General features: G+C 42.9%; 2 protein-coding genes across 2 annotated transcripts; both read right to left on the bottom strand.

The window, feature by feature from the left end:
* Nucleotides 1-265: 265 nt before the first annotated feature.
* LOC129097084 (elongation factor 1-alpha) lies at nucleotides 266-7,388 on the bottom strand. Its single transcript, XM_054605800.1, has 8 exons — nucleotides 7,311-7,388; nucleotides 6,269-6,421; nucleotides 5,013-5,192; nucleotides 4,616-4,912; nucleotides 4,261-4,411; nucleotides 2,865-3,121; nucleotides 1,577-1,811; nucleotides 266-635 (listed from the first exon to the last, which is right to left on the bottom strand). Exons 2-8 carry the CDS (start codon nucleotides 6,410-6,412, stop codon nucleotides 511-513), a joined length of 1,389 nt encoding a protein of 462 aa, XP_054461775.1. The 5' UTR covers nucleotides 6,413-6,421; nucleotides 7,311-7,388; the 3' UTR covers nucleotides 266-510.
* A 219-nt stretch (nucleotides 7,389-7,607) lies between these two features.
* LOC129097085 (elongation factor 1-alpha) lies at nucleotides 7,608-11,240 on the bottom strand. The gene is made up of 8 exons (XM_054605802.1): nucleotides 11,136-11,240; nucleotides 10,160-10,314; nucleotides 9,494-9,673; nucleotides 9,106-9,402; nucleotides 8,869-9,019; nucleotides 8,507-8,763; nucleotides 8,185-8,419; nucleotides 7,608-8,048 (listed from the first exon to the last, which is right to left on the bottom strand). Exons 2-8 carry the CDS (start codon nucleotides 10,301-10,303, stop codon nucleotides 7,927-7,929), a joined length of 1,386 nt encoding a protein of 461 aa, XP_054461777.1. The 5' UTR covers nucleotides 10,304-10,314; nucleotides 11,136-11,240; the 3' UTR covers nucleotides 7,608-7,926.
* Between the last annotated feature and the right edge of the window lie 4,774 nt (nucleotides 11,241-16,014).

The raw sequence follows: 16,014 nt of genomic DNA, 5'->3' as shown, positions 1-16,014 counted from the left end.
GCACGCAAGCACACAATCTTGGGCAACAAGTTTTGCCAGTCTGCTCTTGTTCGTTATACCTTATACAACACACTTTATGATCCCTGCATGCTTCACCTTTTGTACCTGGAGTGTCTCTGTAATATTCAAAAGCAATAAGAAAAGGCCTAATATTGATAATTAAAATGTGTGTTTTGACCTAATGTTTGAACCCCTGGATTAGTGCTACTGCAGCTTCACCATCACTTAATGTAATAAACCACAAAAGAAACATCTTCATTTGGCAATGTTTAAGATTTTTATTGTTTTGGTTTCAACTTAATTATGATCATAGCTTCCCCTAAGAGGCACAGGCCTTCCTTTCCTGCGGAAACTTTTCCGATGGGTTTTAATCAGCATAAGCCAGTCCTTGAGTAGAGAGCTCTGCCTCAGAGAAGATGGCGCTGGCTGGGGTGGGAGAAGGAGGGAAGTGGCGGGCCGCTGCTGCTGCTGCTGGGACGTGGCTCTGTGTTGGACGTCCTGCATGAGAATTCATTTCTTCTTTTCGGCCTTCTGCGCGGACTTGGTGACCTTGCCGCCAGAGGGAAGCTTCTTGTCGACAGACTTGATGACGCCAACAGCCACGGTTTGCCTCATGTCACGCACGGCGAAGCGACCTGGGAGGAGGAGACGGACAAGAGAAGAGAGAGAAACGGAGGAGTCAATGAGAGGCTGAGAATATGCAACGTGAGTCCTCTTTGTGTTTGAGGTGCAGCTGGGGTGTGGTGAATAGTAAAGATCAACACTTATCTCAGTAATGGAGCACAAAAACACCAGTAACAAAGTTGGTTTACAATAAGAATAGCAAAATATTTGAATCTTATGCATTTCCCTAATCAATCTTTGGTCATGTAAATTATATATAATTGATTCATCATTAAAAGCATGTAGATGGTTAAATTAACCATTTTCCTCTGGAATGAAAATGAGCTATTATCACTGCATAACAGAAGTAGATATTAGTCATGTTTTAAACACACACCAGGAATGAATAAAAGAGTGCTCCAGCTCTCGACCCATTGGTCTTTATCCAAACGCATGTCTAAACATAATTCTGAGTGACTGTCAGTTTGTTCTTTCACATACATTATACGTCTCCATTTGGCCCCTTGGGAACAACTGATTCGAAGATGTTATGGTGAAAATATTTGCAAATAATTGCTTAAGTGCACATCCAGTAGACCGGGAACAAAATTATAAATTGTTGTGTGTTTAGCTTCCTGAAGAACATAAGAACAATAGTGACTCTCTTTTTAGCTCTGTTTTTGGTCCCCACCAACTCCTGAGGGAAATAGGTTGTAGGTGTGTGTACTTAATTAATTAATCTATTATTTTTATAGAAAATATTGATAAGTGCAGCTTTTAAATAGACCTTTTTCCACAGAAGACGTTTTGACACACCAGGGTCTTAAAACCTGCACACCAAAATAAAGCGCAACTATTATTGATGAAATGAGTTACACCTGTGCTTGTCCTGCTATGACGTGTCAAAATATCTTCCGTAAAAAAAGGTCTACAGCTAATTATAAAACCAACAAGAAGACTGTGTTTCACTCACCCAGTGGGGGATACTGGGAGAAGCTCTCAACACACATGGGTTTTCCAGGCACCATGGTGATGATGGCGGCGTCTCCGGACTTCAGAGCCTTGGGGTTGTCCTCAAGCTTCTTGCCGGAACGACGGTCAATCTTCTCCTTTAGTTCGCTGAACTTGCAGGCGATGTGAGCGGTGTGGCAGTCCAGCACGGGGGCGTAACCCTGGGAGATCTGGCCGGGGTGGTTGAGGATGATGACCTGCAAACGGACAGAGATGTGGAGGGAGGTCAAGAGAGCAACATCTAAGGATGTGGACCTCATGGTGCTGGATACAACTATACTCCCAGTCCATTCTGCTGTGTAAAGCAGCCTAAATTAAAGGGGAAATACAATTAAAGAAACATTTGGGTACACTTAAAAAGTGATAATTAATCTAACATGGGACTTTTGTTGCACGTCATGTCAGTCTCTCTATCTCCCACTCATATTTCACAGTCCATCGTCACACTGTGGACTGTTCATTAAAGGCAAAAATTCACCCCAAAAAAAGGAATAGTCATATTTCTGTTTCAGGTATTGATATTTCTGGCATTCACCGCTCCCTTCTACCTTGCTCCTTAATTTAAAATGGGATTCCGTAAAATAAAAAAAATAAAAAAATAAATGGCTCTTATTTCTTAGGGAAACTTCCGAAGTTCCCGTGCTACGTTCTTGCTAACTTTTACAAAAGAGCAATAGAAAGCTTACTGGCTGGAAACAATACATACTGGAAGGGGATGTGTATGGCACAGGACAGGAGGACTAAAATGCCAAGAGCATCATTGATACCCATCTACTGAGCATCAGTGATATTGGTGACAAGAGGCGCCTACGAAGAGCTCAAAGGATATTGGAAGACCTTACCCACCCAGCCACAGCCTGTTCACCCTGCTGCCGTCTGGCAAGAGATACAGAGGTCACAGATTCTTTCTTGAGGCTGTGAGACCCCTTAATTCATCCTCCACACTCCAAATATGAACGTTTTGTGTTTTGTTATGTAGCATAATGGGACAACATTCTGCATTTTGTTGTTGCTACCCTGTTGTACGATGACAATAACAAAAACCTTTTAACATTTCAAGCACCTCGGTAAATTTGGGGGTCTCACAAGAAACAGATTAAAAAAAGAAATGGTAGCGCTGCTAATATCTTGACTTTAGTTGTGTATGTGTCCAAAAACCCTTGATTCGACCTAACACATAATGCAATAAATCACTGGGGGTAAATAATAAAAAAAACATTCCTTCTTTCTGACCTTTTCTTGAGACTCACCTGGGCGGTGAAATTGTCGGCAGCCATTGGTGGGTCGTTCTTGCTGTCACCGGCCACGTTTCCACGGCGGATTTCCTTGACGGACACGTTCTTGATGTTGAAGCCAACGTTGTCGCCAGGGAGAGCCTCGGTGAGAGACTCGTGGTGCATCTCCACGGACTTTACCTCAGTGGTCAAGTTGGGGGGAGCAAAAGTGACGACCATGCCGGGCTTCAGGACGCCGGTCTCAACGCGGCCGACGGGGACTGTTCCAATACCTGAGAGAGCGAGTTTACAGTATGCTTTTCAGTCACCTTCAAAATAAAAGAACTCTGAAATTAGCAATGTTTTTATTGACACATGAGTGACAGCTGTCATTTTTGACAACATTACACAAAACGTTGTGGCAGCTGTGAAGTACTCTCTCACTAAACATCTTATCAATGTTTCTATGCGGCCATCTTTTGATCAATTCTGATTTCTCGGTGTTCAAAACGAGAGTTGGTCCTGCTACGAGGAGGTGTAACACGATCACATGAATACATGTCGGATGTAACTGGAGGTGGAGATAAACTGTCCACTTACACAATATGATCAGGTATATAAAGTTCCCCCACCTAAGATTAGCCTGTCTGAACACGTTGACAAGCCATCTGTATCCACTCCCAGAACTTGTTGTTCAGCGGATATCAGAGGCTTGGTCTTTGGTGTGACGAATCACTCGATTGTCTCCGATTTCACTGCCAGACGCTGGCTTTGCTGTTGCTGGTGTAACTTTTTCCCGATTCCAGGTGAGCGACTCCACTTTGTGCACCTTTATTTGGCTTAAAACTTTGTTTGGCTGTATTTTGGTCCAGGTTTAGCTTTATTTTTTAGTCATTGTAGAATTGTGAGTAAAAATGCTGTTGGTGGCCAGCCACATTTCTTTGGTCTGATGAGTCAATTAACCCCTTTTTAGACATGGAATACACGGAATTGCTGGCTTTTTGCATCTTTAAACGTAATGGCTTTTTTCAATTTCGGCATTTTTCTGTACATTAGCATTCCTTACGTCTTCATTTAGCAGCTCAAACAGTCACGGAGCGTGACATTTGGCAACTTTGGTGAATCAGTGAGAGTGTCGGCACCGACGGAGAAATGCTGTGAGCTTTAAAAGCATTGAGAGAGAGGAGGGGTGCTTTTTGTTTCATCACAGGCTGCATCAGCAATGTTTTAAAAAGCTCTTTTTGGGGCCAAAAGAGAGAGACTCTTTCTGCAGCTTACATATACATATTTTATAACGTCTGACAAGTCCTTAAGTCGGGATTTAATTCCTGTTTGCACATGTTCTTCTTCTTTCTTATCGCAACGTGGTCCGTAACAGGAAGATGACTATTACATTTTTTTTTTAAGTTGTACCCGTTTCCACTTAACTAACCGCCAATCTTGTAGACGTCCTGCAGGGGCAGGCGCAGGGCCTTGTCTGTGGGGCGGGAGGGGGGCAGGATGGAGTCCAGAGCTTCTAGCAGGGTTACCCCAGTGGCACCGCCCTCCTTGCGATCGACCTTCCAACCCTTGAACCAGCTCATCTGAAAAACGATAGAGTGCAGAGACAAACACAGAGAGGGAGACAGGAAAAGTAATGAGGGATAGAGTAAGAACAATGATTAGCTTTAGAGGATTGCTTGCTGGGAAAAATCCAAGGCATATTACGTATTGACGGATGTGATATAGATCTAAGTCACAATTTGATGTGAAGTGGACTTGAGCTTTGCATGTTTGAAGTCCCTCACCTTCTCACTGCTCTCCAGCATGTTGTCTCCGTGCCACCCGGAGATGGGGACAAAGGCGACGGTGGCTGGGTTGTAGCCGATCTTCTTGATGTAGGTGCTCACTTCCTTGGTGATTTCCTCAAAGCGCTTCTGGCTGTAAGGGGGCTCGGTGGAGTCCATCTTGTTGACTCCGACGATGAGCTGCTTCACGCCCAGAGTGTAGGCCAGCAGGGCGTGCTCGCGGGTCTGGCCGTTCTTGGAGATACCGGCCTCGAACTCTCCAACGCCAGCAGCAACGATCAGCACTGCACAGTCGGCCTGTACAGGGGGAGACATTTTTTTTTTAGAACATACATATTTATATATAAAATATAACGGAAATATTCAGTAAACGGCAGGTTATACGGTGCGTCTGTACCTGAGATGTGCCGGTAATCATGTTCTTGATGAAGTCCCTGTGTCCCGGGGCGTCGATGATGGTCACGTAATACCTGCCGGTCTCAAACTTCCACAGAGCGATGTCGATGGTGATACCACGCTCACGCTCGGCCTTCAGTTTGTCCAGCACCCAGGCGTACTTGAAGGAGCCCTTGCCCATCTGTGGCGGTTGAAACAAGACAAATAGAGCAGGAAATTAAATACGTTTATAAATCATAGCGTGAATCAGCCAGAAAAGTATAATTTAGGATTTATTAAGTGTAATAACAGCAAACCTCCTTTATATCTTACTATCATCCAAACAAATTTTCAGTAAATCCTTTTAGCTGACTGTCGGTACCAATACCATTTCAATATTCTTATTTTGGTACCATGTGGAACATAAAAATGTTTTAGCCCCTTTTTTCATTTAACAAAATATGCCGGACAATTTAATTAATTTGTGTTAAATAAAGGTCTCTGCTTTAAAATATAATATAAAGTTTGAAAAGTTTTCTGGTTTAGATCAAGCGATCTAATCAAAGAATAAGTAAACTCGTCTAACAATTTCACCCAGCATTAAAAGCCAATTTTTACACATTTCACTGCACACACAATTTTCTTTTTTATATTTGTTTCCCAGTCCTAGATTACATACAGATCCTCTACTAAAAATGCACATAATTTTATGCTATTACCGTTTGTTTTAATCCGATTATCAATTCACTCAACTATATTGTTATATTTAATTATGTAGTTACTTCAAGTTTTTTTCCACCTTTTTGTTTAAAACATAGTTTAACAAATCAGCGTTTGAATATAACATTGGTGTGTTATCTGATGTAATCCAATGTGTCAAAACATTTTGGCTAATTTTTCATAGAGATATTACTTACTCCTTCATTTACTGAATTAAGGAACCATTAGGGAATACTGGTTCAGTAACATGGGGATAACTATTTCATTTTTGAGTATTTGAGGCTGATTTTAAATTATGAACTATTAACCTATGGCACATTGCATTTTTTGAGTTAAATATTTTATCAGGTACTTTTTCACTACAAGTTGTAGTATGGGCAGTACATCTCTTTTAACAGCAGGTGGCAGTTTTATCCTAGTAATAGTGAGCGGCTACATCCACCACACCCAGATATTTATGGATGATGTGACTCTGACTTCATTGTCTCATACATGTGTGTACTTGGCTGGGAGATTTGTATTTATTTATAACAGGCTGGTGTTTCCAAAGAAACCAACCTCGGCGGCTTCCTTCTCGAACTTCTCGATGGTTCTCTTGTCGATTCCTCCGCACTTGTAGATCAGGTGACCGGTGGTGGTGGACTTGCCAGAGTCGACATGGCCAATGACCACGATGTTGATGTGGATCTTTTCCTTTCCCATTTTGATTTACTGGATATAAAACATGGGGAGCAGTAGTTTTAACTTTAGTGACATTTTAGGTTCAATATGGTCTCCAAGCTTGGCCGGGCACAATTGGAGGTCATTATGACTCACTAATGCGTCAACGTTACGTGTTTATAATGTAATTTATCACGTATAAAGTAATAACTGCGGCATACGCAGTTAGCTTCCGTAAGCTAGTTGGCCCTATAGCATGATACCCGTGTATTACATTAAACTGCAGCGCTCTGGTGTGAGGCAGGTCGCTACATATGTTATGTGGCGATACTGTTTCCACACATTACAATCTCTTTTCCTGTAACTGTCATAGTCGGTGCTCGTGCCCGCCACCGGAAAGGCGACACTGGTGAGTCACGCGCCATGTGCTCGATGCCGGCTACCCTGCACTCTGCCTCCATGTTGCGCCGGGACTGCAGAGCCGCCATGTTACCGTCTGATGCAAGCGCGCGACCCGACGACATGCATCTACAGCACAGGGTGCGCGTTCACGACGGTACAGAAAAAGGACTAACATGACTGGCAGAAACTAAAGCTTATGATTCCCAATTACCGTTTTTTTGTTGTTTTTTTAAACCATCAGTGCATTAAAGCTCCATTAAGACAAAAGCCTAATAGAACACCACATGCTATAGGACGTCTGGATAAGAAATTCAAGAGGTGAGCTGGCATGTTTACCTTCCATTTCTATTTTAACAACTAACATTTTAAGGCAGTCCTGTAGGATATATTTAGTCTTGATTCAGACAGTTTTTCTGGCTCATGACGACAACCCGATTGTAATTCATCTGCCCTGAAAACTACCCCATCTCCTGTACAGACATGCGTTTTTGATGGTTTAGTTTTCAGGGTCGGATTATAAAGATCACATTCTACCAACCTGTGCCAAGCAGAGAAGACGTCCCCTGATTTGGAGTGGAAGGAAAAAAGGACAGTATGTGATCAGTCCAGAGTTTTTATACTGAACCAGAGGAGAGGGGGGGCTGTGTATGCTCTTGGTGCTGTCAGACTAGAATAAGGGGGTGCCATTGGCTGGGGCGGCATAATTCCTATCGAGACGATTGGACGACAAGTGCATCAGCGGACACAGATAGCATGGTCAAAAACAGCTGCAGTACAGACAGAGCGGCTCGCCTGTTACTACCAGCTGCAACACAGTAAAGGACTGACGAGCCAATTTCAATTTTTTGAAGACATTTATTTTATTAGTTACCAGCAGCTTTCTTTCCAATTATTTGTGGCATTTTTTTAACAACATTTCCAACTTAAACTTAACTGAGAAGAGGCACCGTCATGTGATTCGGGTAAGTGACAATGCCACGTAGTTCTTTTTTCCTGCGGAAACTTTTGCGATGAGTTTTAATCAGCATAAGCCAGTCCTTGAGTAGAGAGCTTTGCCATAGAGAAGATGATCCAGGATAAGGGCAGGACAGAGGGGAAGGAGTGGCCCGCTGCTGCCGGCACACATCTTGTTGCTGGAGGTCCTGCACGACCATTCATTTCTTCTTCTGGGCCTTCTCTGCAGCCTTGGTTGTCTTTCCAGATGTGTCCTTGTATGTGACAGACTTGATGACACCGACGGCAACTGTCTGCCTCATGTCACGCACGGCGAAACGACCTGGAATAGAAGAGGGGTGAGCAGTTAGTGAATGCATTTGTGAACCTGATAATGCACTCATTTTGTTGCAACTTATAATTCATAAATCCATGTCGTAGTCTATAAATGGTGGACATGGCAGGATTCAATTACGTACCGAGGGGAGGATAGTTGGAGAAGGGCTCCACAACCATGGGCTTCTGTGGGACCAGTTTGACGATGGCTGCGTCTCCAGACTTGACAAACTTGGGTGCGTCCTCAAGCTTCTTGCCGGAACGACGGTCGATCTTCTCGATGAGTTCACTGAACTTGCATGCGATGTGAGCGGTGTGGCAATCCAGCACAGGGGCGTAACCTGCGTTGATCTGGCCAGGGTGGTTCAGGATGATGACCTGTGGACACATTTTGAGTTAGAACTCCACAGAATTATAACTTTAACCAAAACAAGAAGCAAGTCCTTTTAATTTCATGATCCCGACCTGGGCGTTGAAATGATCAGCTCCCTTGGGTGGGTCGTTCTTGCTGTCTCCAGCCACGTATCCACGACGGATTTCCTTGACGGACACGTTCTTGATGTTGAAGCCGACGTTGTCACCGGGCATAGCTTCGGTCAGAGACTCGTGGTGCATCTCCACGGACTTCACCTCAGTGGTCAAGTTGCAGGGAGCAAAGGTGACAACCATGGTGGGCTTCAGGAGACCAGTCTCAACACGGCCGACAGGTACAGTTCCAATACCTGAGGGAAAAAAACAAGTGGTTTGAGAACTCTACATAGTCGGACTGGTTTAATATGGTCATTTATACCATTGTCTTTTGTAATAAACAATATTCAATTTTTTACCTCCGATTTTGTAGACATCCTGCAGGGGAAGACGCAGGGGCTTGTCTGTGGGGCGAGCTGGGGGGCAGATGGCATCCAGAGCCTCCAGCAGTGTGGTTCCATTGGCATTGCCCTCCTTGCGCTCGACCTTCCATCCCTTGAACCAGGCCATCTAGAAAGGGTTTCAAAGAAAGAAATGAGTCTATGTCTAGTCCATCAAATGGACTACTTGAACACCACAAGGTTAAAGTCCCTCACCTTCTCACTGCTTTCCAGCATGTTGTCTCCGTGCCACCCGGAGATGGGGACAAAGGCGACTGTGGCGGGGTTGTAGCCGATCTTCTTGATGTAGGTGCTCACTTCCTTGGTGATTTCCTCGAAACGGGCTTGGCTGTAAGGGGGCTCGGTGGAGTCCATCTTGTTGACTCCGACGATGAGCTGCTTCACGCCGAGGGTGAAGGCCAGCAGGGCGTGCTCGCGGGTCTGGCCGTTCTTGGAGATACCAGCCTCGAACTCACCAACGCCGGCAGCAACGATCAGCACTGCACAGTCAGCCTAATGTAAAAGGGGGGATTGAAGTTAAGCAACGAAAAATGCAAACATGGTTCAAACGTTGAGCTTGATACATTTTAACTTGACAACTAACCTGAGAGGTACCAGTGATCATGTTCTTGATGAAGTCCCTGTGTCCGGGGGCATCAATGATGGTCACGTAATACCTGCCGGTCTCAAACTTCCACAGAGCGATGTCGATGGTGATACCACGCTCACGCTCGGCCTTCAGTTTGTCCAGCACCCAGGCGTACTTGAAGGAGCCCTTGCCCATCTGCAGAGGGAAGAATAAGATTTCATATTAAACCAGATGTACATCATTATTATTACTACTACTACTACTTATTTTTACATTTAGGGTTTTATATTCTGTACAGTTATAGACACTAAATATGATACACAGGTCGTAATTTACCATTTTAAAACCCATCAAGTAAACTTCTTGGTTACTACATAATTTTCATATCTTTGTACTGTGGCATTTGGTGACATTTAATCTGTAGGATATAGTTTAGTAGTGTTCTTAATATGTATTCTTTGAACAACACCCCGAGGGCTCTTCTGAATAAAGTGCACAGTCACCATCAATGCAGCTCGCGTTAAGCCCCACCCCTACGTGCGCGCACACGTTCTGATCGCTACATTCTCGTGCCGGGCAGTGGGGCTCAGAGTGGGCACGCTGGCGCCGCCATCTTGCCCCTGGACTCTGGTCTGTAACGGTTATACAGATATTGAAAACTACACATTTATAGCTGCTCACCTCGGCGGCTTCCTTCTCGAACTTCTCGATGGTTCTCTTGTCGATTCCTCCGCACTTGTAGATCAGGTGACCGGTTGAGGTGGACTTGCCGGAGTCGACATGGCCAATGACCACGATGTTGATGTGGATCTTTTCCTTTCCCATTGTTGTAGTTTCTGTTAAAAAACACAAAAAACCCATAAGCGCTCAATTTATCAGCGCGCCATCATGTGTAGGCCTCGTTAGAGGACGGCTAAACACGGCGGTAATGTGGCGGTCATTAAGCCACGGCAGCTCGGGCACCGCTCAACGCTGACAGCGGCCCGTGAAAAATGATTAAACCCGCCAATCACACATTCATCACATTTCACTACGTATCTGTCTAAACCGCCTCCAGTGTTACACAGTTAACTAGTCGGGATGTGAGCCGCTAACAGGCGGCGGCTGCTGCTAGGCCTCACTCGGCCATACGCCAGCGGAGACACGTGTTACTCTGTAGGCCACGTCGTATTAAGTTACAAAGGCGTCCAAATATCCAGCAGCTATTTCATCCAGTCTCACACCGCGGATGATACGGGGCAGCTGTTTCATTAAGGGCAAAAAGACACGACATCCCCAGCATCCTCGGTCCCCTGCTTCCCAGTCCCCTCTTTGTTCTCCAGTCTCTCCTCCACCATAACCCGCTTGTTTAAATAACTTCAGTAACGCTCTCACTAAGGGGAGCACACAGCAGAGACACGGTCGGCGGTGAGGTTGACAGAGGACATTAGCTTGCTGTAAAGTCAAGTTTGCGGCTTCGGGGGGAAAAAAATCCACAGGTTTGGGTGAAGTTACATAACGGAAAAGGCAAGTTTGGGATCTAAAACTAAAACGCTCGACGATAAAACAAATAATAAAATAAAAACCGAAGCTGAATCGCACAAACGTTTCCCATCAGATACGGTTAACATCGAGGCCTGTCTGCTATCGCTCCCGTATGACTCAAAGCTCAACTTACCGGTGTTTCTGGGTTTTCACGGCCGACACTGCTGCCCCTAGCCAGGTAACAGAAAGAGGAAGACAAGGGTTGGCCTGTAGGTTTTATACGGGATGGGAGGCGGCCTGACTTCCCCTCGCCCTCCCCTGTGGAGACCCCGCAAATCACACACATTCCTGCAAAAAACGTCAGCACGCAACCGGATGAACCGCCTGAAACATGTATGATGTCTCACCCGGGTCCTGTGCATTTTAGCTTAGCCCTGAAGCTAACGACAACAGAGACACTTTGAACGTGACAATGATAATAATAATGGTTCAGAAACGGATTGTAAAAGCACACAATTGACCGTGTTGCTCAGCAGCAGGGTTATTTGACCCGCAACATGATCGACCTTCATCGATAGTATTTAGACTCAACATCCACTGCAGCTTAATACCATATAGCGTTGTGCACAACGCTTTAGAATAGAATAGGAATAATTATATTTTCCATTCATAACAAAATGCAGCTAAGCCCACTTAGTATTAAACAAATGTTGCATATAAACAATACAAATAATGTGAGGTGGACAGGGTGTGTTGATTGTAACTGACTTAAAACATGCAAAGACACACTAGTTATATCTTCATAACGTATAAGTTCAAGTTTATAGTAATTAGAGTTTTTAATTTTATTTTTGGTTAGAAAACAAGTGATTCTCTGCACAAGGGTTGATTTTCATCATTGATATTTGAAAGAAAATACAAATAATTAACTATTTCAGACCATAACAGCACACATCTTAAACCCCCTGGTTATACTGGGACGACTCATCAGCCCGTAGAGATTATCTAAATCCTAAATTTGCATTCAAATAGAGCCCAGACCTTGAAAAGATGAGCTCATGCGGTCTTCAAGACACCTTATCTCGCCAGTCGTTTTACATTTAAAACAGACACTCATACAAAAGTGTTTGATTGAATCAAACGCATTGTTCTCAGGGTAAAGTGCATCTTCAGGGTCAGCTGATTTACTTATCAACCACCACAACCCCCATATCCACCACCACCACTAAAAACTGATGCCATGATGACCTTATAACTGCTCTCATTTGTTCACTTTGTTGTGATTTTTCATTAGTGCAACACAAAACATGGTTGTTGTGATATTTTAGTCTGCGCAAACTGAACAACACTGCCGTCCCTAGAGCTACGCCACTAGCATGGCTAAAAACACACCGTTCGGCTCAGGAAGCCTGTATTGATGTGATTGTCATCAGGTTATTCTCCTTTGAGCCAAATGCCAACTTTAAATTAGCTTAGGTGTCTGCTTGATTAGGAATATTTGACTTATCTGGGGGAAGTTTTTAAACTAAGAAAAACAGCCTGCTTTGTCACTTGGATGCTACTCTGGGTCAGGAGGTCAGTTAGCGTTAAGAGACCTGAAGTGGGGTTTCCTCTGAATAGTAATGTTCAAGTTGTTAAAAAGCACAGAATGGGCAGACGTCTTGTAAAAATGTAATCATTTATTGTAAGAATGATTGTAAAGAAATCCCTGTTAAATGTCAAACAAACATGTTGTGCCGCGTTTAAATTCAAATGATATAACCCATCTGACAAGGCTCTGACCGCACCTACGATCATCAACGTAAAAAAACTAAACACAATGTGCTGTACTGCCATCCATAAACAGAGGCTTAAAAAAGCTCTTGACTTGAAAAGCATGGCGGCTTTCCTGGTGTTTGATTTCATTTTGGAAGATAAGACAAAACACACACTTTCTAACACATATGCGTAAATTGTTGCTTACATTATATGTAAAAATGGAATGTAATTTTTTTTCAGCTTCAAGCTACATATAAACAACTGGCTGTGCAGACACAAAAAGTAAACCAGCTGTATTTATTTGATTGACAGCTCTCTGCCTGGGGTTAAAAAATGTGGACAGGTCTGTTTGTTCGACAACATATCTCCAGGCTGACATTTTTCCTAGAGAGCAAAGGTCTATTTGATGGACTGCTAGAAAACATGGGTTTTACTAGGTACTTACACCCTGTTTAAAGAATATACCTGTAGGGCAGGTAAATACAGACTGTCTGACCTCTCTAATTGATGGGGTTAAGTGGTTTCACTGCAGTAAGGAGACAGAGAGGAAGCGATAGCAAGAAGTTTTCCAGAGCAACTTGACAAGGACCCTGAGGTGTACTCAGTGTTGACTTGTTTTACCATCGTGTAGCAGCGGAAGAGGTACTCAGATACTCTACTTCAGTCATGAACACCGTGAGCCAGTTTTCAAGGCAATCCATCTGTCAGTTGTTGAGATATTTCACTCAAAACCCCAAATGTGATGCATGGCTAAAACACACCATTCGGCTCATGAAGCCTGTATTGATCTGATAACTGAACGGAGAGGAGTACAACAGCTGTGCTCTTATTTCAAATATTCACTACAACAGGGTATGTGTGTGTGTGTATGTGTGCGTGTGCGTATGTGTGTGTGTAAGTGTGTCTGAGAGGGAGAATGTTGCTCAGCAGGCTGAGTGGCAGCACGTCAGTGATGAGTCATCTGGTGTGAGGGGTGGTTATAGCAACGAGAGATGTGAACGTTTGAGCATGACTGAGAAAAAAAAAAGTTGTTTGTTAGTACAGATGGATGGGTGGATGGATGGATAGATAGATAGATACCAGGGCTAATTTATTTTATGTGAAAACTTACTTGGTAATAAACCTGAGTTTCTTCCAAACACTAAATATGTTCAAATTTTCATCCCATTCAGCCACAACAGCACCGAGGAAGGCCACTGAAGTTGAAGTAATAGGGCCTGGATCGCAGTTCATTCCAAAAGATGTTGAATGGGGTTGATTTGGAGAAATCAAGCCTGTCTTCGTGGACCTAGATTTCTGCACAGGGACATCGTCGTGTTGAAGCAGGAAATGGAGAAACAAACTGCTGCCAGCGCATTAACCGAGGAGTGATGCGGGATGATTTACAGGAAAATTAAAGTTTAAAGAGTCAAACCTTTGTTTTAGGGGCTCACAAACCAATAAAGGTTGGAAACCACTGCTATAAACAATCTAAATAATATTTGCTTGTTTTGTGTGGAAAATCAGGATACTTTAAACTCTTTAGAATCTAAAAAATTGAAGAGGAGAAATCACTTTTTGGTGAAACTACTCAGATGAACATGAGACGAGGGGTTGCAAGTACACATAACTCCATTTTAAGGGGTCATAAATTAAAATGGTTGGGAAGCACTTATCTAAGGTACAGTACGCAAAAAAAGCAACATACTTTTGCCCATATAGTGTTGACAGACATACATAAGTAATAGACATACATAAGTAATAGACATATTCTATCCATATAAGTGCATTATGAATTCCAGTTTGAACCAAATTTGTCGTGGGCGGCAGCATCAATTGGTACTTCAGAGTCGTCTTTATCTGCCAGTTTTAAGAGACCCGACTTGGTGTCCGTGTGGGTGAAAAAAAAAAGAAGTCTCTCTTCTGATCAATGCCAACATTCAACAAAAAATCCCAGCCGCATTCATGTGCATATAGGCGAGAGTTTAAGGTAACTCCATCTAAATTCCACTGTCAGCCTACCTAATGCAAATACAATTTGAGCCAGGGAGAGACAGTTAATGCAAATAAAGTGTATTTACAACACACAGCCCGTTTCACATCTCCTGCCGTCTCCACCCCCTCACCCCCCACGCTTCACACTAGCAAACAAAGTATCCCGTTCTGGTGTCGAGGCCATCGTCTGCATTTATTTCACACCCTGAGTGTTAAAGAGACATGTTTTTCAAATGCATATCACAGCCTCCGGGGAAGGTATGATTAATCTTATGGCTTCTATTTAAAGGGGCAGTAGCAAATTTCATTCAACAACCTCTGGCTTAGATTGGCCCCTCAAGCCAAGAGGGGGCATTCAGAGTCAAACAAAGCGTTTTTTGCCCATATGCCACATGGTTCTTTTTACATAGCTTTTGTGTCTCTGTAAAGCCCCTTGCAATTGTATGTGATACTGGACTATACAAATAAACTTGTTTTTACTTTTGTCAGGGGTTAGGTGTATGTTTTTCTGCTGCAAATGCTTGATCAGGTAAATGGTATCCTGAGTATTTCATGAACCTTTTAACCTTGGAACCAGTTAAAACCACATTGCTCATTTTAAATGTTGGGAATTTATTTTTATGGTGCTCTGATTATCTTTATTTTAAAAAGAATGTGCATCCTACTGCTAACAAAAGTGGCGAGGTTTCTTGTACAGTCTCTTATAAACCATGTGACTTTTAAAGATCTAACTGGCCTCTTATCAGTTCTATTTAACCTTTTTTTTGTACAGGTATGTGATTAAGAAAAGCACAGTAGAAGGTTGAGGGTAGAAGAACAAAATGTCCACAGAGAACTGAAAAAAAAAATCAGCTAACACACATTAAAATAACAGAGAAAATGTGATAAAAGTATCCCTGAAAGCACACTGAGGCTACAGGAGGTATTGTTCATAATCAGTTTGGCAGACATGATACTTATCTCCCAAGAACCCGATCAATAGTCCTGGCTCAGCAATAAAATAGATAAGTTGCTTTATACACTCCTGACTTTAGAGTTGTGTAAGTGACTTATAGATAGAGTGAATCTGATAAATAAATAATTGTAACATGTGTGACTGTGAAATAGTTATAAAAAGTGATAGAGACTAGGACTGTGACATCCACATATTATTAAACCAAACAAATGAAAGAAAACAATTAAAGAACAAACGAACAACATAAAAATGAATACATATTTTAGATGGTTATTCTTTTTCTTTGTGGAAAATGAGGACTCTACATTTATTGTATGTTTTAATAATGTATTGAAACGTTATATATGTGAAGAGGGCTACATAACATTTATCATGCTAATAATAC

Source organism: Anoplopoma fimbria, chromosome 10, assembly GCF_027596085.1.
Source record: "Anoplopoma fimbria isolate UVic2021 breed Golden Eagle Sablefish chromosome 10, Afim_UVic_2022, whole genome shotgun sequence".
Lineage (NCBI taxonomy): Eukaryota > Metazoa > Chordata > Actinopteri > Perciformes > Anoplopomatidae > Anoplopoma > Anoplopoma fimbria.
The sequence above is the reverse complement of the archived record's forward strand: the minus strand, read 5'-3'. Positions and strand labels throughout refer to the sequence as shown.

Bases quoted from the DNA above. Each gene is read 5' to 3' on its own strand.
- LOC129097084 (XM_054605800.1), bottom strand. From the start codon at position 6,412: ATGGGAAAGGAAAAGATCCACATCAACATCGTGGTCATTGGCCATGTC. The intron at 4,913-5,012 runs GTACAGACGCAC...CCCCCTGTACAG, and splicing joins TGATTACCGGCACATCTCAG to GCCGACTGTGCAGTGCTGAT. The intron at 3,122-4,260 runs GTTAGTTAAGTG...TCGCTCTCTCAG, and splicing joins GGACGTCTACAAGATTGGCG to GTATTGGAACAGTCCCCGTC.
- LOC129097085 (XM_054605802.1), bottom strand. From the start codon at position 10,303: ATGGGAAAGGAAAAGATCCACATCAACATCGTGGTCATTGGCCATGTC. The intron at 9,674-10,159 runs GTGAGCAGCTAT...TTCCCTCTGCAG, and splicing joins TCGAGAAGGAAGCCGCCGAG to ATGGGCAAGGGCTCCTTCAA. The intron at 8,420-8,506 runs GTCGGGATCATG...ATGTGTCCACAG, and splicing joins CTGATCATTTCAACGCCCAG to GTCATCATCCTGAACCACCC.